This window comes from Centrocercus urophasianus, unplaced genomic scaffold (assembly GCF_019232065.1).
Source record: "Centrocercus urophasianus isolate 14NV4802_14NV808 unplaced genomic scaffold, USGS_Curo_1.0 seq_734, whole genome shotgun sequence".
In the NCBI taxonomy this organism is placed as follows: domain Eukaryota; kingdom Metazoa; phylum Chordata; class Aves; order Galliformes; family Phasianidae; genus Centrocercus; species Centrocercus urophasianus.
Window position 1 is genome coordinate 60,703 of NW_024885349.1, and position 23,670 is coordinate 84,372.

Consider the following 23,670-nt stretch of genomic DNA (forward strand, 5'->3'; position numbering starts at 1 on the left):
CATGCCTGCACTGAAAGTAGCGTATGTGAGCTTTTATGGTTTAATGGCCAGAAACTCAAATTCAACCCTTCAAGGTAGAAGCACCTTTGTGAACTTCTGACAAAGTCAATTTCTGTCATTCATTAAATTTCTTGTTACTATCTGCAGGTGCCAGCACTGTCTGCATTACAGGGATGTTGCCACATTTCAAGACAGGTATGAACACAGCATTTTACGAGGAAAACTTGATTTAAGAAAACTTCCTAATTTTTTGCTGATTTCCCCTGTTTGCTGGTGTAAGGTACAGATATGTCAGCTTGACTGAAAGCCAGTCCGTGTTTCAGAAGAGATGTTTTTCTTTTCGGGTGCACACCTAACAAACCAAAAGATAAGGAGGTGGTTTCTGAAGCGTGTGTGCACTGCAGATACAGTGCATGAGAGTAAGCTCTGCAAGTTCAAAGGAGCTGAGCCTGCTGCTGCACAAGCTGGGTTTGCAGAATAGCTTTACTCTTGCAAACACGCAGCCTTGCTGGGAAAAAAAAAAAAAAGAAAAACCAAGAGGAAAAACAAGAAGCAACAAAAACAGCAAAGCACACCAAAAGCCAGTTAGCCAAATGTTTCCAAAACAGTACTTCAAAAAAAGTACTCATAAGCAAACTTGGCGGATTGGACCAGATGTTTCGGGGAGAGGTTTTGAAAGAGAACTTTAAAATGACATTTTGGTGACCACATCCTTCTTCTCCAATATAGATCAGTATATTTTCAGGTGGAAATGACATTGTAACTAAGATTTGGGTGTTCAAGAAACATGTGATGTGGAATTTAAGGACATGGCTTAGTGGGCAATATAGTAGGTGGATGGTCTTGGGTGTTCTTGGAAGTCTTTTCCAACCTTAATGATTCTATGATTAGCAGAACATCCGAGTAGACTCTGTGTTCTTGGGACAAATTTTAACTTATTTTCCCTTCTGCCACTGTTAAAAAACTGTGGGGAGAGGATGGATAGACTCTTCCAGCATCCCTGTTAATAACAACCAAGTGGTTGGCAGTCCTCCTTGCTGTAGAATTAAGCTCATACTGACTGAAAGCCTGGCCCTTGAAAGAGGCTCTCAGTGGGGTGGTTCTGTTCATTGCTTCATTAGTGCCCTACGAGCTCGGCCATGCAAAGTGGAAAAAGGTTCGCTAAGAAGTACTGTCAGGTCTGTCTAGAAGTAGGGATGTCACAGTGCTCTTATGTCTTTCATTCCTTTTTACTTCAACAGATGAGAACCTGAACATGCTGACCTTCTCACAAATGGGCCTGAAAATAATTTTAATGAAAGCAATAATTTTTAATGTGCTGATGACGATGCTTATGAGGAAAAAAAATGTGAGTATACAAAGGGGGTGTTAAGGCCTCTGAGAAAGCACCTGCATCGATTCATTATCTGTGCTCGCTCTCTGCAACTGTTTGTGCAGTTCATTCATACACCTTTTACCTGTAAATTCCCTCCACTTCTTTGCAGATCATCGTGCTGTCATTGTTTTCCCCACTCTTCCAAACTAATCACCCTTCCTTATCTTCATGCAAATTTACCTTCTTTCTAAACATCCCTCCTTTTCCTGCAACCTTCTCCTCACTTGTCTGCACTCATTCTTCAGATTCATCCCCCATTATCTCCAGGTGTGAAAGTTTGATGTCATTGACTTCGAAGTCCTCAGAACTAATATGATGGTTTTGGCCCAGTCTTTTTCCACTTTCTATTGCCCAGATGCTTCAGGTGTACCATTATGTAGCTGTGACTCTACCTTAAATAATGACTTAACTTACTTTGTTTGTTTGTTTTTTACAGGAATGAAAGTAACCAGACAGTGCAGATGTGAAGTACGAAAAAAATCTGTTGAAGAATCATTATTGGAGCATTGGGTGCAAGAGGTTCTCCCACTGCAATAGATACCATTGTTTTTTCTGTATATCACACCAGCCATTATAGTGTAAATTGCTTTGTGTGCATTTTTATGAAGCTACTCAAAAGTATGTTACAATTCTCTGCATTCTGCTCATTCAGCATGACAGTGCCTTTTTTTGCTTTGGTTTGCTTTTTTTGGATGAAGCAGAGATTGCTGTAACTGTGTATTGTCAAACAGCTCTATTACTTGCATTAAAATGACATAAAATTTCTGCCTGAATTGAGTGACACTCTCACTTCTCAATCACTCACCTCTCCATCACAGAAGAACGCTTTTAGCAAAATTTTAATGTTGATATGGCATTTCTTTAGGCCTATTAAATATCTACTACTGATAATAAGAAACTTGTTCGGGTTTTTTGTAGCTTCTTTCACATGAGCTTTAGGATCCAGGTTTGTCTTTGGGATGAAGGAGGGAAGGGGTGCCAGGAAAGGCAGAAAGAAAGTTAGATACCAGGTACTGTGTGCAGCAATCAGCTTGGCTCGCTGCAGAGGGAACTTCCACAACTCTCAGGACATCGTGACTGTCCCAGAGAGGGAGGGAGAGAGAGGAGAGGAACATCTCCAAGTCTAGTCTCTGTGCTATGTGAAGACAGTGGTAAAACACAGATTGCTAACAGTGAGAGAATCGGAAAGCACTTGAAAGATATTTACTGCGCTAGGGAATGCAGCAGTCTGTAGCATCCCATTCTAAATGTCCTCTGTTCCCTGTAGAATAAGGTGTCTGCCTTGCATTACAGGCATCACTTGACTGGCCTGTCTCTCCAGGTTCAGGCTCTTGCTGACAAGATTGAAAAGGCTTGAGCCTTGCTTGTACCTCACATCACTGCCCATCTAAGTGGTAGAGAAAGCATTACTGTACTGAGAGGCATGATTCTCATGGGATAGCCTAATATCACAGAATCATAGTATGGCTTAGGTTGGAATAGTCCTTAAACATCATCTAGGTCCAATCTCCTGCTGTGGGTAGGGTTGCCAACCCCTAGATCAGGCTGCCCAGAGCCCATCCAACCTGTCCTTGAGCACCTTCAGGGATGAGGCACCCACATCTCTGGGCAGCCTGTGCCCCTCACCACTTTCTGAGTAAGGAACCTCAATCTCCCCTCTTTTAGTTTAAAAGTTCCCTCTTGTCCTATTGCTATTAGATCATGTGAAAAATTAGTTTCCCTCGCGTTTATAAACTCCTTTCAAATGCTGAAAGGCTAGAATAAGGTCTCTGTGTAGCCTTCTCTTTTCTGGACTGAACAAGCCAAACTCCTTTAGTGTGTCTTCACGGGAGAGGTGCTCCAGCCCTCTGATCATCTCTATGGCCCTTCTCTGGACCTGCTCCCACAGTTCCACATCCTTCCTGCTGGGGGCCTCAGGTCTGGACACAGCGCTCCAGATGGATCCTCTCAAAAGCAGAGGAGAGGGAGACGATCACCTTCCTTGCCCTGCTGCCACCCCTCATGTGATGCAGCCCAGGATACTGTTGGTCTTCTGCACTGCAAGAGCGCACTGCTGGCTCATTGCGGCTTTTCATCCCCTAGAACCCCCAAGTCCTTCTCCACAGCGCTGCTCAAGGAGTTCCTCTTCCAGCCTGTATATATCTCTGGAACAGTTCCAACCCAACTGCAACACTTTGCACTCGGCCTTGTTGATCCTCATTAGGTTCACTTGGGCCCACTTTTCAAGCCTGTGCAGGTCCCTCCAGATGACATCCCTTCCATATTAACTGCACTGCTCAGTTTGGTGTCATCAGCAAACTTGCCGGGAGTGCACTCGATCCCATCATGTTTATCATTGATAGAATGTTGAAGAGTGCCAGTCTGAAAACAGATCCCTAGGGACACCGCTTGCCACCAGCATTCACCTGGACATGAACCATTAACCACAACCTCTAGCTGTGGCTATCCAACCAGTTCCTTACCGACCTTGTAGTCCACCCTAAAAATCCATCTCTCTCCAGTTCAGAGAGAAGGATGTTGTGTGGAACCACATCAAATGGCTTGCAGAAATCCAGTTGATGTTCTGTCTTTCCTTATCAATTGACACAGAACATTTCTTACTCTGATGGTTTCTGATTTTGGAACAGCTCATATTTCAAATACTTTCAGTCCAAAGTGCTGGTGTTTGATATGGAGAGGGTTCCTCTGTACAGACCTTGTCAGCACGTCTGCCATGAGTCTGAGTCCACAGTTCTGAGCAGAAAAAAAAAAAATAAACTCTCCCTGATCTCCTGCCATGGTGCTGCCACCAGACCTCCTTGCAGACGGCCTGTCACTGAGCCACGCTTACTGGCTGCTGCTACCCAGGGACAGCTTCGAAGTTTTCAGGTCTGTAATTATCCTATGATAGAGATGTTCAGGGACTCATTCTTAGCAAAAAGTGTCAGCCTTTCCCTCCAGCTGTAGAAAGCCCATGGCTATTTTAACTCTAAATTCCAGCCAGTTTTTGAACCTTCCATTTTGTTCATATGAGGGCTTCTGCATCAAAAGAAAGCTGCTCTTGATGAAACTGCCTAAACCATTTCTGCGTTACAAAGCGAAGCAGCCCCACTTTCATACATTTTCAACAGACTTATTCTGAAACCTCATTCTGAAAACCTTCAGAGATGCAGAAGGTAGGTTTCCATGCTCATTTACCTTAAACACCACTTTTTAATATTATCATTGTGTTGTAATTAGAGCTCTCTCCTAGCCGTAAGGACAGTTAGCAGCCTGTGTTTCCGTATCTCAATATTTTCCAGGTTAAACAACCCCATTTATAAGATTTGCTGAGTGAGGGGATGAGTATTTAGCTGAAGTTAAGTGTTTTGACTGAAATGACTCCTAACGTGATCTCCAAAGCACTGAATTTGTGGGTCTGGTTCAAAGACACTTTCACAGATTAGGGTTTTGATCTCCTACCACCACTATGTACCTTCCTTCTGCTCTCTTTTGTGGTTTCTTGTTTATTTCAAGAGAGAAAAACCGCAGTGCAAAGCAAAGGCAGGAAATAATACAGTGAGACAGGATGTGGAATGGGTCTCATGGCCCAGGTGGGGCAGGAAAGGGTACCACCACAGGTTCCATGACGTCAGTGCCGAGATCTGGGTCGTCTTTTGATGCTCCTCTGTACTTTACCACAGAAACCTCTTCCTCTGCAAAGTGGGCTGTAAAAGAGTGTGGGGGAGCAGGGCTGGTGTGGCACGTGGCAGGAAGGAGGAGAAGCATGTGGAAAAGAAACAGCAGACGTTAGACCACAAGCCAAAGTTGAGAGAGATAAAGAAATCCCCTCTTCACACCCCCCCACCAGAGCCTGCTCTTCAGTGTACGGGAGGAAGTTGTTCTGGGTACAACAGGAAAGACTGAGCTATGTATAGCACAGAAGGAAGAAAGGAGGGGAAAAAATGAATTACAAAGCTTGGTGGGCTGCAAGGGGAGATCTTAGAAGAGTGTAAGATTTCTGAATTTGCCAATAGGCCTCTGTACCCCATTATAGAGGCAGTGAATCAATGGAGGCAAATCCTTTTACTTCTGACATAAAAGACAAAGCAGGAAGATGGGGGAGGCCAGAGTCCTCTCATATTGCCAAGAAAGGAGATGTTTCCACAACCTACAGTACATTCTCCCCTGTGCAAGCTCCTGCTCCCTAATGCCTTCCTATGGATTGGAGATAAACTTGCGTCTTTTCTAAGAGTCTTGGAGAAAACACCCTGCCCTGTGTTTGCTAACCCTCACTAAACATGGCCCCATACACAATACCACCTCTCTTCTTGCCTTTTTATTTATGGTGAGCAGTGACCCCAGGAATGGCCTTTCTAAGGAGTAGAGGCTGAAAGTAACCACAGACTTGTTGAAATCATTCAGGTGTGAGAACACTTCAAATAGGACCTGAAGTTTTGGGCTTAGTTTGTAGCAACAAGAGACACCGAAAGCATGTAAACTTAGAAGAAAACAAAAGAAACTAAGAACAGAACAATAAGGGTTTCTCTCTTCACAGAGGCTCCTGCTCAGTGACCCCAGGAGGGCCCCAGTCTCCTCCCCACACTCAAAGAGTGAGGGGAACCAGGCAGGCAGACCCACAGGGAGGCACTGGTGTCTTGCAAATCACAGAATCATAGAATGGATGGATTGAAAAGGACACAATGGTCATCCAGTTCCAACCCCCTGCTGTGTGCAGGTCGCCAACCAGCAGCCCAGGCTGCCCAGAGCCACATCCAGCCTGGCCTTGAATGCCTCCGGGGTTGGGGCATCCACAGCCTCCTTGGACAACCTGTTCCAGTGCCTCACCACCGTCTGGGTGAAAAACTTCCTCCTCATATCCAACCCAAACCTCCCCTGTCTCAGCTTAAATCCATTCCCCCTTGTCCCATCACCACCCACCCTCACAATCAGCTGTTCCCCCTCCTGTTTATCCGCTCCCTTCAAACACTGGAAGGCCACCAAGAGGTCTCCCGCAGCCTTCTCTTCTCCAAGCTGAACAAGCCCAGTTCCCTCCACCTTTCCTCACAGCAGAGCTGCTCCAGACCTCTGACATCTTAGTGCCTCCTCTGGACCTGCTCCCAGAGCTCCACGTCCTTCCTGTGCTGGGGGCCCCAGGCCTGGACGCAGCGCTGCAGATGGGGCCTCACAAGAGCCAAGCAGGGGGGGACGATCACCTCCCTCTCCTGCTGGCCACCCCTTTTTCATGCAGCCCAGAACACAGCTGGCCTTCCGGGCTGCAGGTGCACACTGCTGCCTCATGGCCAGCTCCTTGTCCACCAGGACCCCCAGTCCTTCTGCTCAGGGCTGCTCTCAAGGAGATCTTCCCTCGGTTGGTATCAATACCTGGCATTGCCCCGACCCCAGTGCAGCACCCTGCGCTTGGCCGTACTTACCCTCATTAGGTTCACATGGGCCCACATCTCCAGCCTGTCCAGGTCCCTCTGGATGCTTCCCTTCCTTCCAATGCATTGCCTGCACCGCTCAGCTTGGTGTCATCACAAACTTGCTGAGGCTGCACTCGGTGCCACCATCTGTCATTGATGAAGATGTTGAAGAGCATCAGTCCCAAGACCGATCCCTAAGGGACACCGCTTGTGACACCTGCACCCTGACGCAGAGCCACTGATCACAGCCTTTTGGCTGCATCCAGGCAGCCAATTCCTAATCCATCCAACAGTCCTTCAAATCCACATCTCTCCAATTTAGAGAGAAGGATATGATGAGGGACCATGAGGGCCTTGCAGAAACCTTTGCAAATACAGCAACTGCAGTGGCAAAGGGGAAACCTTGTGCATGTTCCTTCTTCCCTGATGTCTGCCATGGGTCTGGATCAGAAAGCTCTTCTGATGAGAAAAAATACACAGCAATGGCTCATTTACAATTTCTGCATGCTCTTGAGTTCTCTGCCTGCTTCCAGCACCGTATTATTGGTACAGAGCTGGTACTGCTATCATAAATAAACGTCATGTCAATGTCAGTCTAATGCAAGTAGATGCAAGCAGTCAGAGCTGGTGTGAAGCTTCTGTTCATGCCACAAACTGACAATATCTTTCAAAACAGTAAAGACCCTGCTCCCTCATACCTCACTATTCAATGCTAAGCAAGTGCTTAGGAGCTCCATGTTTTCATTTTCACTGGTTTAACGGCGGTAGCACAGCTGGAAATGCTAGATCAGAAGCTATGGTTTCTCAAACCACAGCCAGTGGTAAATGCTGAAGCTATTGGATCATGCTTTAACACCTCAATGTCAGTAGACAAGAATTCTTTTGTCACATACTGTTACTGTACATGTTTTCTGCTCTGTGTTTCAGCTGCAAACAAAACAAGTGTGAAGCAGAAGGATGAAGCCTCAAGCCTGAAGGTGACCCAGGTTCATTCCTCATCCAAAGATCTGGATGGGTAGCTAGAGTTAATATGCCACCCTGTGCCTGATCTGATCGTTAAAGGGCTCTATTTTCCATCAGAACTAAGAAACAATTGAACTAAAACAGACACTAACTGAGATCAAGAGCCAAAGCCACTGAATGTAAGCATCGCACAAGTGTCTTGAAGGCAAGGGATTGTTAAGGTTTAATTTGGGAAGCCTTTGTCCACAGAGCCAGGACAGCTCAAGTAAAGCTCTGTCTCCAAGCTGACACAGCCCGGCAGCCTCTTCCAACATCCTTGGGTTTATCAGCACTTTGAACTGCAGAAAAACTTAGTCCTAATTACTACTGAGTCTTAATGAGTCTTTAGTGTCAACTGGCACACCTAGCTGTGCCCCATACGGCCCTGAGAGATGTGGAAGAGCCTGTGAGAAGATGGGTACATGTGAGGATGTGCTGGAGAACATCTGCAGCTTCCCTTCATTCATGATCACTAACCATAGCCTAAAACAAGTTCTCCATAGCTTTAAAGCCTGGAGGCATGTTGGCAATGTATGCTCCATATGATAAAGGGGCACAAAACAGTGATATGAAAAGGGAGGATGATAACTCAGTTTCCATGACAGCTTGTTTCTTGCTTCCCTCTGGAATTAGAGAACATTTAGAGAAAGAAAAAAAAACCCCAGAGGGTACAAGGGAAGGGAAGGAGAAAGGGAGGAGGAAACACCTGAGCAAGAACTTAAGCATCACGAGAAACTCTCTGTCACAAACAGGTAAAAAAGACTGCAGTATTATGAAGGGCTTTATTTAAAGAAATAATTACAGTAACTGGAATGAGGCAGCAGACCACTCCATAGGACAGTCTGTGGGAATAATCTTTGACTTCTGCTTCTCCCCTTTCTCATCAAAACAGCAGCTACTGCTGGAAAACACGACTTCCCTCTAACAAGATTTGGCATTAGAGTTCTAGAAGAATTCAAGGCCTGGAAAGAAAGAAAGATAACGTGAAGAATTCATCTGCAAAGGAAGAAAAAAAATACACCACAAACTTTAACAACAGAGCACGCTCTCCCCATTCTGGTATCAAACTCTCCCTATTCTTAACTCTCTTCTCTCATCTGCTGATAAACTTCACACTTAGACACCAGCCATTTCACAGTCTCTCCACAGGACAGCCCTCAAGGACAGAGCCTCAAAGTCTCAGCCCAGAAAGTTCCTTCTGCATAGAAAAATGGAGGTATTTTTAATCTAAGAGTGAAATATGGTTAAGTTTCTGTGACTCACCTAGTTAAAGTGACTTTTAAATGAGTAAAGCAAAAAAAAAAATCACAAAAACAAAAAGCACTAAGACTTACCCCTATATGAACATAAAGAACAATGGATTGTACTTGCTCGTGAGAAAGCTTGGGAGCTTTCTAGTTTTCTCCCAGATCTACAAAAGCATAGAAAGTGTTGTCCCTTTCTATGGCCCAATGGATCAGTACCTCAGACTCTTCTAGGGTTCAGCCAACAAAATTGATAACGACGAGATGCAGGATGGTGTTGGCAAAGAGGAAATCGGCGAATGCCCGCTCTGGTGAAATGCCTTGGAACTCGGCTTTGTTCTGGGGGTTAATCTGGATCCTGAGACAAACTGTATGGCAGAGAGAAAATGGTACATCAGAGATCACAAAGGGAATTCTTGGCATGAAACACGGCCTTGCTAAGGCAGTCCACCCTGGTCCAGGTCATTGTTCCTCCAAGATATAACAAGCGAAACCAACTTCATCATTGTTACAAGAAAGGCAGAACACTGACAGGGGATTTGCATGTGGCTGACAGGCAGCCAGTTCTCTCACAGCACTGCACTATTAGAGATGGCCATGGAAAATCTGAAGGAAGTGGGCTTACAAATGGATTGGCTTGGCACAGTCAAGGAGCCAGTAAAACACCGTAGGTTGTGCTGGGAAGGGCTGCGCAGGGACAAGATGTTTTTAAAAGGGTGCATTTTAGGGGAGCACCATCCTGAAGCAGTTATTTCTAGAGTTGGGTTCACTGTAGGATGAACACTAAGGAAAGAAATCAATACACAATGGTAAAAGGGAAGATTCCCTGACCACCCTGGAGAAGGAGGGACACATGGGGCTCAAGAGGAGCTGTGATGTGTGGTGCACAAACGTAAGTTCACAGTCTGCTGCAGACCATCTTGCTGGGGGGCAGTTGCTATGGCAACTTTCTGGTTTCTAGAGAGGGTATGGAATTACCCAAGGAATGCCAAGCAGCAGCACTGCCTGGTTGCTGGACAAGCTGGGGGCTGCTGATCCCTGGGCTGGGGTTTGGCCAAGGGGGTCTGCAGTTGGTGTCAGAGCTGTCATCCAAAGGGACTCTGACAAACTCAAAAGGTGGGCCCACATAAACCTAATAACATTCAACAAAGCCAAGTGCAAAGTGCTGCACTTGAGTCAGAGCAATCCCAGATACGTACACAGTCTGGGAGAAGTTCCTGAGAGCAACCCTGTGAAGAAGGATTTGGGGGTCCTGGAAGAGGAAAACCTTAACATGAGCCAGCAGTGTGCACCTGCATCCCAGAAAGCCAGCAGTTTCCTGGGCTGCATCAAAAGAGGGGGGCCATCAGGGTGAGTGAGGGAGGTGATTGTCCCCCTTTGCTCTGCCTTTGGGAGACCCCATTGGAGTATTGCATCCAGGTTTGGGGCCTCAACACAAGAAAGATGCGGAGTTTTGGAGAGGGTCCAAAGGAGGGCCGTGAGGGCTGGAGCACCTCTCCTATAAATTCAGGTGGGGGGAACTGGTCTTGTTCAGTCTGGAGAAGACTGCGGGGAGACCTCATTGTGACCTTCCAATATTTAAAGGAAGATTATAAACAGGAAGGAAATCAACTTTTTACATAGTTAGTGATAGACGAGAGAAAACAATTTTAAACTAAAAGAGGGGATGAGATGTCACAAATTTTTCACAGAGAAGGTGGTGAGGAGCTGGAACAGGCTGCCCAGAAAAGCTGTGGGTGCCCCACTCATGGAGGTGATCAAAGGCCAGGCTGGACTGGGCCACTGGCAATCTGACCTGGTGGTTGCAACCAGCCCACACTGAGGGGCTGGAACTAGGTGATCTCTGAGACCCTCTGAGACCCCTTCCAACACAAGCTGTTCGTACGTGTTTCTACGTGGCCGTTACTGAGGGAGCTCCGATAGCTACGGGGCTTCGTGCACTGCCGGGAGCTCCCTGCGTGCTGCGGGAGCTTCGGGCAGCGCCACGGAGAAATCCTAACGGCACGCCGTGGGCGTCGGGGGAAACCGCGCGGGGTTCTCACTGACCGCCGAGGATGAAGCTGCCGACGGCGGAGATAAAGCCGCTGAGGAAGGAGTTGAAGGGAAAGGTGCCGACACCCAGGCAGTAGCCAAACTGGAGCGCCCCGGTGAGCATCACGTACAACAGGTATGCGTCCAGCACCTTGAGGCGGCTCGACGTGCCGCTGCCGTACTCCGCCAGGAAGCGCCGCACCACAAAAGCTACAGAGCCCGCAGCCCCCGAACCCGCCGCGCCCGACATGATGCCGCCCCTGGACAAGCTGAGGTGGCCGGAAACAGAATGGATAAGCTTCCGGGACACAGACGAACAACGCAGGCGCGTGGCCAGGCCACTTTCGGGTCAGAGGTAGTGCGCAGGCGTAGTTGTCCTGCCCACAAAAAGGCGGAACTGAGGTGTTACTAGAGATAATACGCATGCGCATAACTACTTGCCGGACTGGCAGTTTTTTGTTTTTTTGTTTTTTTGTTTTTTTTTGTTTTTTTTTTTTTTTTTTAAACCAGCGCGTGCGCAGAAGCCCGCCAGCCTCCAGAGGCGTCCTTGTCCGAGCTCAGCTGGGGGGGCGGTGGTGTTGCTTGTCGGGACGCGGCGTGGGGTTCATCTGTGTTTCTCTACAGCGCCTGGCACGCTGAAGTCCCAGCAGTCCTGCAGAAAGCTGAGACCTGAGTGTGGGGGTTTTCCCAGTCTTAATCTGCAGTGCCCAGTATGGGGCCTGGGACTTTTCTCCCCAGCCCGTTGTCTGGTTTTGGGGCATCCCTGGGAATATTCACATTCTTTCTGGTCAGCACAGCAGCGGCGAGATGTCTGTGAAGATGTCCAAACGCCATCCTTCCTCCAGATGCCCTCAACTGTTACTTTTGTGTGGGTCCCTTCATATTTATGTCCAGAGAGAAGCATTGTGGTGATGGGGTGATGGTTGCAGTTGGTGATCTTAGAGTTTTTTTCTAACCCTAATGATTCTATGATTGTATGATTGAGAACTGCGGTGTTTCCTCTCCACCTTACCCAGCTCTCTGCAGTAAGGGAGTACAGAAAATGTATCTCCTCCAGGTCCACCAGCAATTCTCCCTGGGTTGGTTTATCTCATACCTGGACCAGGAGCCTCCTGGATGGTTTGCAGACCACCATGTTGCTTTCCCAGCAGATATCCAGGTGGTTGAAATCCCTCATCAGGATGAGAGCTTGTGAAGATGATGCTTGTAGTTGAAGCAAGAAGTTCTCATCAGCAGGATTCTCTTGATCAGGCAGCCTATAGCAGGCCGTGACCACCAAATGTCCTGTCTTGGCACAGTCCCTAATTTTTACTCACAAGCTCTCAATCTATTTATGGCTGGTTTTTTTAGAGGCAGTCCTTTGCAATCTATCCATTCCTTCACACAAAGCGCAAAGCCCCAGCTTCTCTTTCCCTTCTGAAAAACATGCAGCCCTCATTTGCGGTGTTCCACTTGTGTGATTGTCATGCCTACATGCCATGGTCTATGTAAGATCCCTACACACATAACTTCATATAGTCACAGTTCCTTTCTTCGCTGGCTAATGCTTCACGCTTTCCTCCTCAGCTGATGACGTATTGTGGCAGATTCCCATTCGATCAGAACAAGAGTTGATACTGATATCAAGTATGTTCACCTGTAGTTTTGGGTCTGCTCACAGTTTAGCAGTGAGTGGCTGCATGAGCAGATAGTGAACTGGGGAAGGAGCATCATTTAGCACATGCTTGTGGTAAACTGCTTGCTAATGGATTGTAATTGCTAATGCTTGTGCTTCAGGAATAAAAGTCTCCTATACCCCTTCCTAGGGTTTTCCCAGTATTGCAGATGAGCACGTTAATATATCTTTCTCATTATTTAGAATTTTTTTAAAGAAATGAAGATGCTTAAGGAGAGCACCTAGATGGTCCACAGAAATCCTGGGATGGACAGCTGCTCAAGATGATGATTCACCCAAACTGAAATACATATTACTTTTAGGCTGGGACTGTGACTGGAGATGCTGAAAACAGGCACAATTAGAAGAGCTTACCCTACTGTATGCTATGATGACTTTCCAGACTTTCAGGAGGGAAAGCTTCTAGGCAGGGGCAGAACTAAACCACATTTTCACCTCTCGTTCCCTGTATGTAAGGACCTACTGGCTACACCAGAATACTCCAGAGTATCTTGAGCAAATACTGCACTTTCCTCTAATTTTCAGGATAAAGCCATGATTTTCCTGGTGCCTGGGCATGAGAACCCAGGTCTGAGTGTCACTTTTTTCACCCCATATGCCTTGTCTCCCTTTTCATTCTGGAAACCCTTACCTCACAGGAAGACCAACAGAAGGTTCAACTCTTTCACTTTTCCTTCCATAACCTGAGCTCTGGATCTAAAACACTGGAATGCTTTAGCCACTTCCAGCTTTCCTTGTGGTATAGAAATAATCCATTTTTTGGAAAGTGTCTCCTTTGACATTTCAGGGATGGAACGATAGATGATTGTTTTTCTGCATTTTGCACTTGTCTGTTCCAGACAGAAAAGATGAGTCTTAAAGGAAGAACAGTGTTTATTTTGGGAATCACTTAGTGCAATGGAGTGAAAACATTAAAGCTGTGAAGGTAGATCATTAACAAACCAGTAACTTTCCTGCTGTAGCTAGAATAAGTCAGCTATCAACCATCAGCCTGGGCAGATGCTGCTACAGCTAAGATCAAGGCTTTGTCACATGTTGTAGCTTGCAGAAAATTCACTGTTTATTGGAAGATGAATCAGACACTTTGCCAACATGGATGGCAGGAAGTGTGGTGTAGCACATTCTCAGTGGGAGTTATGGTTACTATGCCTTTTGTCAACACCTCTAAACATTCATCTTTTCTAGTGTGCATGGCAGTCCTGTATCAAGAGAGAAGCCATCTGTGAGCAGGCCAGTAGCCCATTTTGCCAAAGCTGGATTTGGAAAGGGCCATCACTCCATGAAAAAAGTTATGCTTCCCTTCCACTCCCACCTCCAGCTAAAACAAGCATGGTGGAGGTTGTGAACTATGTTTTCTGTTGTGCTCAGCATGATGCAGATGCAGCCCAGCCAGTAGGAGACATCTCACAAATAATGAGAATTCATCTCTTATCCTAGCTGGTAGCAGCAGTGGGGTTACAGCATGGCAGGTAAATTTAAGCTATGCTTTGTGGTCCTATTATTTTCCACAGGTGCTGATGTTCTGTATGCTGATATTGAGCTCATTGCCTAAAGATGCTTGGATTTACACTGATCCCAAGGAGGGTGTTACTTGCCTCCAGGCACTTGTCCAGCTGAGACACTGCAATGAAGGAGAGATGGGGAGTGAGGCAGGAAGGAGGGCCCACAGAAGGAAAGGAGAAAGAGGACATAGGACTATTCCACCTGCCCTCAGGAAATTGAGGTCCTGTAAAGGGGTAAGGCAAATGCCATTGGAGAGAATGGGAAGGAGGCTCTGCTGTGTAGATCTGCAGGAAAAGGACCCTCAAGGCTTACCAGCTCGGTTGCACAGCCACATGAATCCACATACTTGAGAGAGGAAGAGAGAGGAAGTTGATGGTGGCATCTGTTTAGGTGCTGTGAAACAAGACATGAACAGGGAATCACAGGAAGATGATTCCTCTCCATTCCCGTGTGCAATGCCCCAGAACACTTCTCTCTACTCTTCCTCAGGCAGCTACCTGCAGACTGAGGCCTCCCTGCATGTCCTCAATGTAGTCTTGTCCCCAGCCCTTTTTGGACATCCCTTACTCATCCCTCTTCCCTTGACATTTCTGCCCAGCCAGGTGCCCCAGTGGTCTCCTGACATCCTAAACAGATATCGTCCAAATGTGCTTTCATGCTGAAGCACTGGCCCTGACACTTCTATGGGCGTCCTTGACCTGGATCCTATGATTGCTGAAGGACTTTCAGCTTTAAGAATAATTAAGGGAAAACTCAAACTCATTAGTTTCAAGACCAAGAGCAAGACGTGTAGAAAAGCAAAGTAACACTCCTATCAGACATTAATTAATCCCTGTATTTCCTATCTGTGTCAAAGTCCCATACCTTCTTTGTGAGCCCCAAGCTGGAATAAGTTAGCAGTGCCATTGGTGAGTTGCTTGATGGCAATCCATGACTCCTGCAGTGCAGTGTGCCAGCTAGGTGGGTACCATATGGTCTTAGGAAAGCAGGAAGTGCCAGTGAGGGAGCCATGAAGCAAAAGGATCTTGCAGGGAACGAATGACTGGCGAGGTGGCAGCAGTGCCAGGGGCCCTTTGAGAGCAAAGAGGGAAAGGATCTAAATTAAGGTCATGGGGAAGAAGCACCTGTTGATGATGGGGCTTATGCATATTGTGGCTGGACTTCTGGCTCCTGTGGAATGAGAACAACACATGGAAATACCTCTCCAGTTCTTTTCCCCAAGTGTCTTTCCTTACCATGGTACCAGGGGGCCCTCCGTGATGTACGAACACCCACATAGCTGGTTAAGGGGCAGATGATCCCAGATGTGAGACTGATTTCGATGGCACGCTGCACTGGTTCATCCCCTGATCCGCTCGCAACCTCTGGCAACAGCTTCTCCAGCAAATATCTTGCAGCCAGACGATGACCAGCCATCCTGGGGACAGAGTGAGGTGAGGCCTGACATCCTGGGGAAGAAAGGGCCTGGGTTCTCTCCTTTCAGGAGTGAGGATGGGCAGAGGGAAGACCTGGATGCATGGACCCTTTTGTCTTGGAGGAAGTGATGCCCATGTACCTGGGTCCTGTCCACGTGGGTTCAAAACAGGGAAGGAGACCATGCTTGGAGAACTGGATTCTCTCCCAGTTTGGCGTGGTGTGTGGAAGCTGTGAATGTGTGAGCTATCTGTGTCCTGCTTAGCTGGAGTCCACGTGCAGAAAACAAGGAGATGCTCTTACTGGCCATCTCCCTGTGGGCATAGTGGGAACTGGATCTTGTGAGTGACGACCTGGCCATTCAGGTTGAACTGCAAGGTCATGACACCACTGGCCTCCTTCATATTCTGGAAACACATGTGAAATTACTGGAGACACAGATGGCTGCTGGGGGCTATTTGGAAGTTACTGGAAGATTACCAGTGGTTATTGGGAGGTCATTGGAAGGTAACTGTAGTTAACTGGGATGGTAGCCCCAGCTCTCACCTGTTCCTTTCCATGGATCTGTGCATAGAGGAAGATATGCTGACTCTGAAAGATGAACTGAGGGGTGCCTCCCAGCACCTCAACCTCCAGGCCAGAGGGCAAAGTCCAGTCCAGAGAGACTCCCTCAGCTACTAGCTTGAGGGCCTGCTTCAAGCATTTCAGCACCTGGGGAAAAATGGCAGGACACCACAATCTGGGAACTCCGTTAGAGTTGAGCATGTGGTCCCTCTGGGTTCTTAGTGGACACGGATATGATTGGTGTTCCAGTGTTGGCTGGGGTAGAGTTAATTTTCTTCCTAAGAGCTGACACAGTGCTGCATGTTGGATTTAGGATGAGAATCATGTTAATAACACGTTGATATTTTAGTTGTTGCCACGCAGTGCTTACATTAAGTCAAGGATTTTTCAGTTTCTCAGACTGCCCTGCCAGCAAGAAGACTGGGGAAACACAAGGAGCTGGGAGGGGGTAAGACCAGGACAACCAACCCAAACCAGCCAAAGGTATATTCCATACCAAATGGCATTGTGCTAAATGATAACACTGGGAGGGGGGAGCTAAATGATAACACTGTCTGTGACAGAGACTGCTGTCTGGGGACTGGCTGGGCGGTGAGCAACAGCATTGTGCATCACTTGTTCTGTATATTCTTTTATTATTATTATTATTATTACTATTATTATTATTATTATTATTATTATTATTATTATTTTCCCTTTGTTTTCTGTCCTGCTAAACTGCTGTTATCTCAACTCATGTGTTTTCCTTTTCTTCCAGTTTTCTCCCACATCCCACTGGTGGAGACTGAGCATGTTGCTTTGCTGCCTGCCAGGTTAACCACAGCAGATGGCCTGCACCAGCTAGCTTTCCTGGGAGCAGTCAGGTCTGTGAACTATAGCAGGAAAGAAGCCTGTTGTAAGAAGAAGCCAGGTACACCTACCTGGTGTAGGGAACCTGCTTTGGCAGGGGGGTTGGACTCGATGATCTCTGGAGGTCCCTTCCAACCGCTACCATTCTGTGATTCTGTGATTCTCTGTGAAGCCTGGGCATTGGATTTCTCAGTGGAGTGAGGCAGTTGGGTAGAGTCAGGGAAGCCTGGGTGCCTGGGTTCCCAGGGGCAGCTGGGTCTTGGCTGCCATGACTGGGTTGTCCAAGAACCTGGAAGGCTGTGCATTTGTGGAACAGAGGGCAGCAACCAGGGCTTCCAGGTTCCTACCTGAACTGTCGCATTGTCAGAAGAAACATAGACAGCTTCACCCTTTGTCTCCCTGGCAAGAGCTGTGGCCAGGGTAGCACTGTCCGTGGAAAAACACAAGGAGAAACACCTATTGCAGAATCAAGGAAAGGCTTCAGAAATGGGAGCCGAGCATAAATGCAAGCATGCAGGGAAAAGAGCTAGAGAATACTGGAGTTATAGCTGGGGATACAAATCTGGGGTGCAGAACAAGAGGGCAGGAGGAATGTCAGCGAGTGGACTGAAGGAGCTGGTGTTAGACAGGGAGCTGTCAGAGGAGAGCTGGAGCTTGGGGCAGATCTGGGGCCAGTCTAGTGGGATGGTACAGGAGTGTACAACCCTGTACCTCAATCTCCCTGCTCACTTTGTGAAGGGTGCCTTGGGTATGGGAGTATTAAGCAAGGACTCCCCAGTGGAGGTTTTGATACTGGATAGAGCTATGAGATAAGTCTCTGGACAGTGAATGGGCCGAAGGACTGAGACAGGTGAACAGAGGTCCTCATCCATGATGGGAAAAGATCGTGGACTGACTGAAAAACTGGGGGCAGAGCCCGCATTACCGGTGGCTGTTGCGATGACGGCAGACCTCAGCAGCAATGGCTTCCTTGTCAGGTGGTAGCCCAGACATGAACATGAAGAGCTGGGGTACAGGAGACATCAGTGGTGAGCCTTTGCACAAGAACCTCCAAATGGGGACAGCAGGTCCCTGAAATGGAGAAAAGGGTCCAGGAGAGAGATCCCCTGTAGAGAAGCTACCCTCAGAGAGATATCCACTCAGGGACAGAGACCCCTTGAGATGCAGAACCATTTTTTCTGCACTCTTCTACACCTCACAGTATCCTTCTTGTTCACCTATGACCAACATTCCCCTTAGGTTGCTCAGTCCACTCCCCCCTCCATCCCCCATTTCCTATGTTCTCTCTGTGCCCCTGGGACATCTATCCTTCCATCCTTCCATGGCCCTGTGCCCAGACCTGGCGTGCATGTCCACAGGGGCAGGGAGTGTTGTAGATTGTGCGGAGAGTTCCCAGCAGGTCTGTGTCATCCAGCCTGGAGCCAATTGTGGGAATGAGTTGCATTGCTTCATTCAGGTTGTCCTGGGTGTATTCAACACTCTGCCTGCAGCAGACAAATGTGTTTGGAGAGCACATTCATAGAATCATGGAATGGTTTGGGTTATAAGGGACCTTAAAGATCATTGAGCTCCAACACCCCTGCCATGAGCATGCTTGCCAACATGGCCCTGTGCTGGTCCCAGTGCTCTCTGAGACCCACTACCGTACCTGTACCCCATCATTTTCTGCAAGACCCTGCCCCCTACTAGTTCATAAAGAGATCTGGAGTCCTAGTTTCTACAAGACTCTTCTCAATAGAACCATAAGAGATGCTTTCCCATATTGCCACAAAGATCCTCTCCCCAGAATCCAGCCCTGCCCTCCAGTACTGCCTCCAGTCACGCCTTCCAGTACCCAACATTGCCCCATACCAATCAGCCTATTTCAGAGCATCCCAGTGTGCTCTCTGACATTGCCCCATACCAATCAGCCTATTTCAGAGCATCCCAGTGTGCTCTCTGACATCTCATTCTGCCTCATAATATCTATCATAACCCCATAGTACCCAGCCATGCTCCGCAGTACTGAGCTTTTCCCACCAGCTACATAGCACTCATCCTGCCCCATGTTTGCTTACGGGTAGATGCGCACAGATGTTGCTCCATAGCAGTAAATGTTGAAGTAGCAGCCCAGGGGTAGGCTTTTGAGAAGGAAGAGCAAGGGGTCCTGTGGAAAGACAAAGCAGGCTTGTCTTGGATGATACTGGTGGGGAATACAGATGCCCTGGTCCTTAGATTTGTCCTGTCAAATCTCAGGCTCTGCTCCCTCTCAGCCTACTCTTTCACTCCAGTTTGGCCCCGCTTTGTGAAGGTACCTTTATGTGCTCAAGGGAAGTGCTGTCCAAAACAAAGATGAACTCTCCAGACTGGCACTGGCCAGGTTTTGCATAGAATCACAGAATCACCCGGGTTGGAAGGGACCTCAAGGATCATGTAGTTCCAACCCCCCTGCCTAGCAGGGCCACCAAACACACACATTCAGATCAGGTTGCCCAGGATCCTGTCCAACCTGGCCTTAAACACATCCAAGGACGGGGCATCCACAACCTCCCTGGGCAGCCCGTTCCAGGGCCTAACCACTCTCCTTGTATAGAACTTCCCCCTAACATCCAACCTAAATCTTCCCTCCTTCAACTTCGATCCATTTCCCCTAGTCCTGCTGTTGTCAGCCCTTTTGAAGAGTTTACTCCCCTCGTGGGTGTAGGTTCCCTTCAGGTATTGATAGGCTGCAATGAGGTCACCCCGCAGCCTTCTCTTCTCCAGGCTGAACAAGCCCAACTCCCTCAGCCTGTCCTCATAGGGGAGGTGCTCCAGCCCCCTGATCATCTTAGTCGCCCTCCTCTGGACCCTTTCCAAAATCTCAATGTCTTTCTTGTACTGAGGGCTCCACACCTGGACACAGTACTCCAGATGGGGCCTCACAAGAGCCGAGTAGAGAGGGACGATCACCTCCCTGTCCCTGCTGACCACCCCTCTCCTGATGGAGCCCAGGATCCCATTTGCCTTTCGAGCTGCCAGAGCGCACTGCTGGCTCATGTTCAGTCTCTCGTCCATCAGGACCCCCAGGTCCTTCTCTGCCGAGCTGCTCTCAAGGACCACTCCTCCCAGCCTGTACGGGTGCCTGGGGTTCTTCCGGCCCAAATGCAAAACCTTGCACTTTGCCGTGTTGAACCTCATTAGGTTCACCCGAGCCCAGCCCTCCAGCCTGTCGAGGTCCCTCTGAATGGCATCCCTTCCTTCCACCGTATCAACCGCACCACTCAGCTTGGTGTCGTCAGCAAACTTGCTGAGGGTGCACTCAATTCCCTCATCGATGTCATTAATAAAGATGTTAAAGAGCACCGGTCCCAAGACAGACCCTTGGGGGACACCACTTGTTACCGGCCTCCACCTGGACATAGAGCCATTGACCACCACCCTCTGTCTGCGGCCTTTCAACCAGTTTCTTACCCATCGGGTCGTCCACCCATCAAATCCACTTCCCTCCAATTTGGAGATGAGGATGTGGTGGGGGACCATGTCAAAGGCCTTGCTCAGGTCCAGGTAAATGACATCAGTCGCCTTCCCTTCGTCCACCAATGCCGTCACTCCATCATAGAAGGCCACAAGATTAGTTAGGCATGACCTTCCTTTGGTGAAGCCGTGCTGGCTGTCTCGGATCACATGCTCATTCTTTATGTGATCGAGCATGTTGTCCAGGAGGGATCGAGCATGTTGTCCAGGAGTGATCGAGCATGTTGTCCAGGAGTGATCGAGCATGTTGTCCAGGAGATGCATCAGGGATGTTGGGTGCCAGTGTCACCAACACCAGGGAATCACCAAACAGAGAGCCTGGAGGAGATACACAGTGCAATGAAGCGCAGTTTGGGATCACTTTCCTCATCCTGGTTCTGTTCCTCATTGTTGTCTCAGCATCCACCATCCCAGAGACCCTGATACCCCATACTGGTGCACTGATACTCTACTGCACTGTCCACCAATTGCACAGCCCAGTGTCCCATCAGCTCAGTGCCTCCAATACAGTTACCCAGTGAGCCCTAATATAAAGTTCCTTGTACCCATCCTGGTAGATCTAGTACTTCATGACAGTGTATCCAGCACCGGCCCCCCCCCCCCCCCCCCCCCCCCAGGAGCCCTAAGACCCCCACCAACTCACCTGGATGTCTCTCATGTAGTCCAATGAAGCCTCTCATCCCACAGTCCCCACTGTCTCCCTGTGCCCCAGCACCTCCTGATACCCAGAGGTGCCCCTGCATTCCCTCTTCAACTGAACTCACCTGCAGTGGCTGCAGGGTTTCCTTTCTCCACCACAGCACTGACTGCAGTAGGTTCTCTGTAATACACCAGCAGCTCCAAATGGTGATTTGGGGGAGTGCCAGCCAGTGAGACCTGGAGAAGGGTTGCCTGGTCTTATGCAGGAGGAAGTGACTCAGGCCCAGCATAATGCTGGGAGCACAGCACTGATCCCAGTGCATTCCTTTTGGCTCAGTAGCGATGCCACCTGACAGCTCCCAGAATTCTGGAATTCAGCAGGGTGTACCTGTGCAGCACTGTGGTCCTGGGCAGTGTAGATCAAAGGAGTGAGGGCACAGCTGGCCTGGACATCAGCCACACCACGGGGTGACTGCAGGCTGACAGTGAGCAGGAGGCTGTAATGCAGCTTGTTGGTGCAACAATTGCAGGCTGTGGGCAGAAATATAGCATAAAGGAGAGCACTGGCTCTCCATGCAGTGCGTGTGGGATTTGGCATCCATATATAGAACATGTGGAGAGAACTGGGGATGTCAGTAAATTTTTGGAAGTGTCTCTGAGTTTTATTTATGGGGAACTCATGAGGGAGATACGGATCCACTTCAAAATACACAAGGAAGAAAGCACAGATCTGCTCAGGGGCTGCATTGTGGCAAAATATCAGTGGGTGCAAAGGAGGTTGCATTGGGTCTGTTCACAGAGTGAACTGGGAGTATGGTTCTTCTCTAGGGCACGTGACTGTCAGGGCAGGTTTCCTTTAGGATTACTCACTGTAGTGAGTCTTGCGAGGATGCATTGTGGATGGCAGCACAAACTGGGCTGCTCCATCTGGCTTCCGTGATAGCTCTTGGACATAGTGTAGGGTCACAACCATTTCCTTGCCAGGGGACAGGGAACCCAGGAAGCAGGCAAACACCTCGCCTGATTCCTCAATCCCATACTGAAGGTAATGAAAATTCTCCTTCTCCACTGCAAACTTGTGCAGCTGCTGGGCCTGGATGGGAAGGAGAGGAACAGAAAGCTGATTGCTAACCAGGCCATGGGCTGCTCATCCCATGCTGCTCTCACGGTTCTCCCATTCTTTCCCAAATGCTGGTACCTCATCCTGCAGCACAGCCTTGACCTTGGCATCCTCACTGCAGGCCTGGAAGGAATAAATGGCCATATGGGGGCCCAGGGGGAAGACAAAAGTAACTTCTGAGGATCTCAGACTCTCGTTATGGTAGATCAGTTCAGAGACCACGTCAGCTACGTAGTCCTGGATGGCAACATCCACCACAGCACAAGAGAGGGGCAGTGAGCACAGGGGTACGTAGAACTCCTTTCCCAACAAAAAGGATCCTGGTTCTGTTGAGAGAATTGCAACCTTTCCATCCAAACCCACGAACAACACACTGCTTCAAGTGTGTGGCTTCACATTATGGAATGTGAAGCTGACAGTTCAGTGTTGCACAAGGAGAGATTCTCCCCCCTCAAGGGCAAAAGGGAATCATAAGTCGTTGTGCATGGATTAGATATAGCATTGTTGAGGATCTAATATAAGCCTGCCATAAGAAATTTCATCTGCTTGTGTATCCCAGTTTCTTTTCCCCATCAATGCCTCTGTTCCCCACCCCAATGCTGTAGACCTCTTCACCATTCCCATCCTTGTTTCCCTTCACAAGATCCAGTCCAGACATTTCCCACTACAGCAACCTATCCTCCTCCTTTCTTTACCTCTTTTTGAGGGCATCCCCTATCCCCTAAATGTCCCTCAGCTGTCCGATTCCCCCCTCACCATTGATGTCGCTTTTTCCTAAAAGTCCAAAGCTCTGATGCCACATCTCTGGAGACCTGCAGACAGGAAGGGGTCTCATGTAAGAGGAGAGATCCACAAACACCACCAGGCAACCTCTGGGTGGTCAAGATTCCTTGTAATTTCACCATGCTTACATACAAGCCTGGAGGCCCTAAGCCACTGTGCATAACCAGAGCAAATCCAGGGATTCAGAAATCCCTGTTCATAAAGACTAACCAGGAGTATAATTGCATTAAAGAGGTCTGCACCTCATTCCCATCATGGGAGAATTCTGAAGAGAGATGAAGAATAGCAAAAGGAGATAAAAGGAAAGAAGGTGTGAAAGCAAGAGTGGATGGGTGGATGGGCGGGTGGATGGATGGGGGGCAATACATATCAGCATGGGATCCATTTGGGGACAGGCAGATGCAGAAGTATACAGAGGTAAGAATTTTTGTTAAATAGATGGATGGATGGATGGATGGATGGATGGATGGATGGATGGATGGACCAACAAGTGGATGGAAGAATGGATGGGTGGATGGGTGGATGGGTGGATGGATGGATGGATGGATGGATGGATGGATGGATGGATGAGAAGGTGGACGGATCCATTTTAGAAG

At 48.3% G+C, this 23,670-nt stretch overlaps 3 protein-coding genes across 3 annotated transcripts in view; 1 reads left to right on the forward strand and 2 right to left on the reverse strand.

Moving 5' to 3' along the window:
• Positions 1-2,269, forward strand: part of LOC122170901 (M1-specific T cell receptor alpha chain-like) — a 32,739-nt gene extending 30,470 nt beyond the window's left edge. Inside the window, exons 5-7 of the mRNA XM_042838155.1 lie at positions 148-195; positions 1,242-1,348; positions 1,812-2,269. Coding sequence (XP_042694089.1) covers positions 148-195; positions 1,242-1,348; positions 1,812-1,817 — 161 coding nt within the window. The 3' untranslated portion in view covers positions 1,818-2,269. The remainder of the gene's footprint in view (positions 1-147; positions 196-1,241; positions 1,349-1,811) is intronic.
• Positions 2,270-8,524: 6,255 nt separating this feature from the next.
• Positions 8,525-11,313, reverse strand: DAD1 (defender against cell death 1). The gene is made up of 3 exons (XM_042838151.1): positions 11,052-11,313; positions 9,225-9,373; positions 8,525-8,723 (listed from the first exon to the last, which is right to left on the reverse strand). The coding sequence occupies exons 1-2, from the start codon at positions 11,284-11,286 to the stop codon at positions 9,243-9,245; spliced, it is 366 nt and encodes a 121-aa protein (XP_042694085.1). The 5' UTR covers positions 11,287-11,313; the 3' UTR covers positions 8,525-8,723; positions 9,225-9,242.
• Positions 11,314-13,605: 2,292 nt separating this feature from the next.
• Positions 13,606-23,126, reverse strand: LOC122170900 (von Willebrand factor A domain-containing protein 5A-like). The gene is made up of 17 exons (XM_042838154.1): positions 23,048-23,126; positions 22,370-22,617; positions 22,042-22,264; positions 21,560-21,702; positions 21,297-21,408; positions 20,797-20,850; positions 19,335-19,408; positions 19,098-19,186; positions 18,380-18,524; positions 17,966-18,045; positions 17,388-17,496; positions 16,174-16,338; positions 15,931-16,034; positions 15,450-15,631; positions 15,079-15,285; positions 14,527-14,607; positions 13,606-14,332 (listed from the first exon to the last, which is right to left on the reverse strand). The coding sequence occupies exons 1-17, from the start codon at positions 23,124-23,126 to the stop codon at positions 14,253-14,255; spliced, it is 2,175 nt and encodes a 724-aa protein (XP_042694088.1). The 3' UTR covers positions 13,606-14,252.
• Positions 23,127-23,670: the final 544 nt, after the last annotated feature.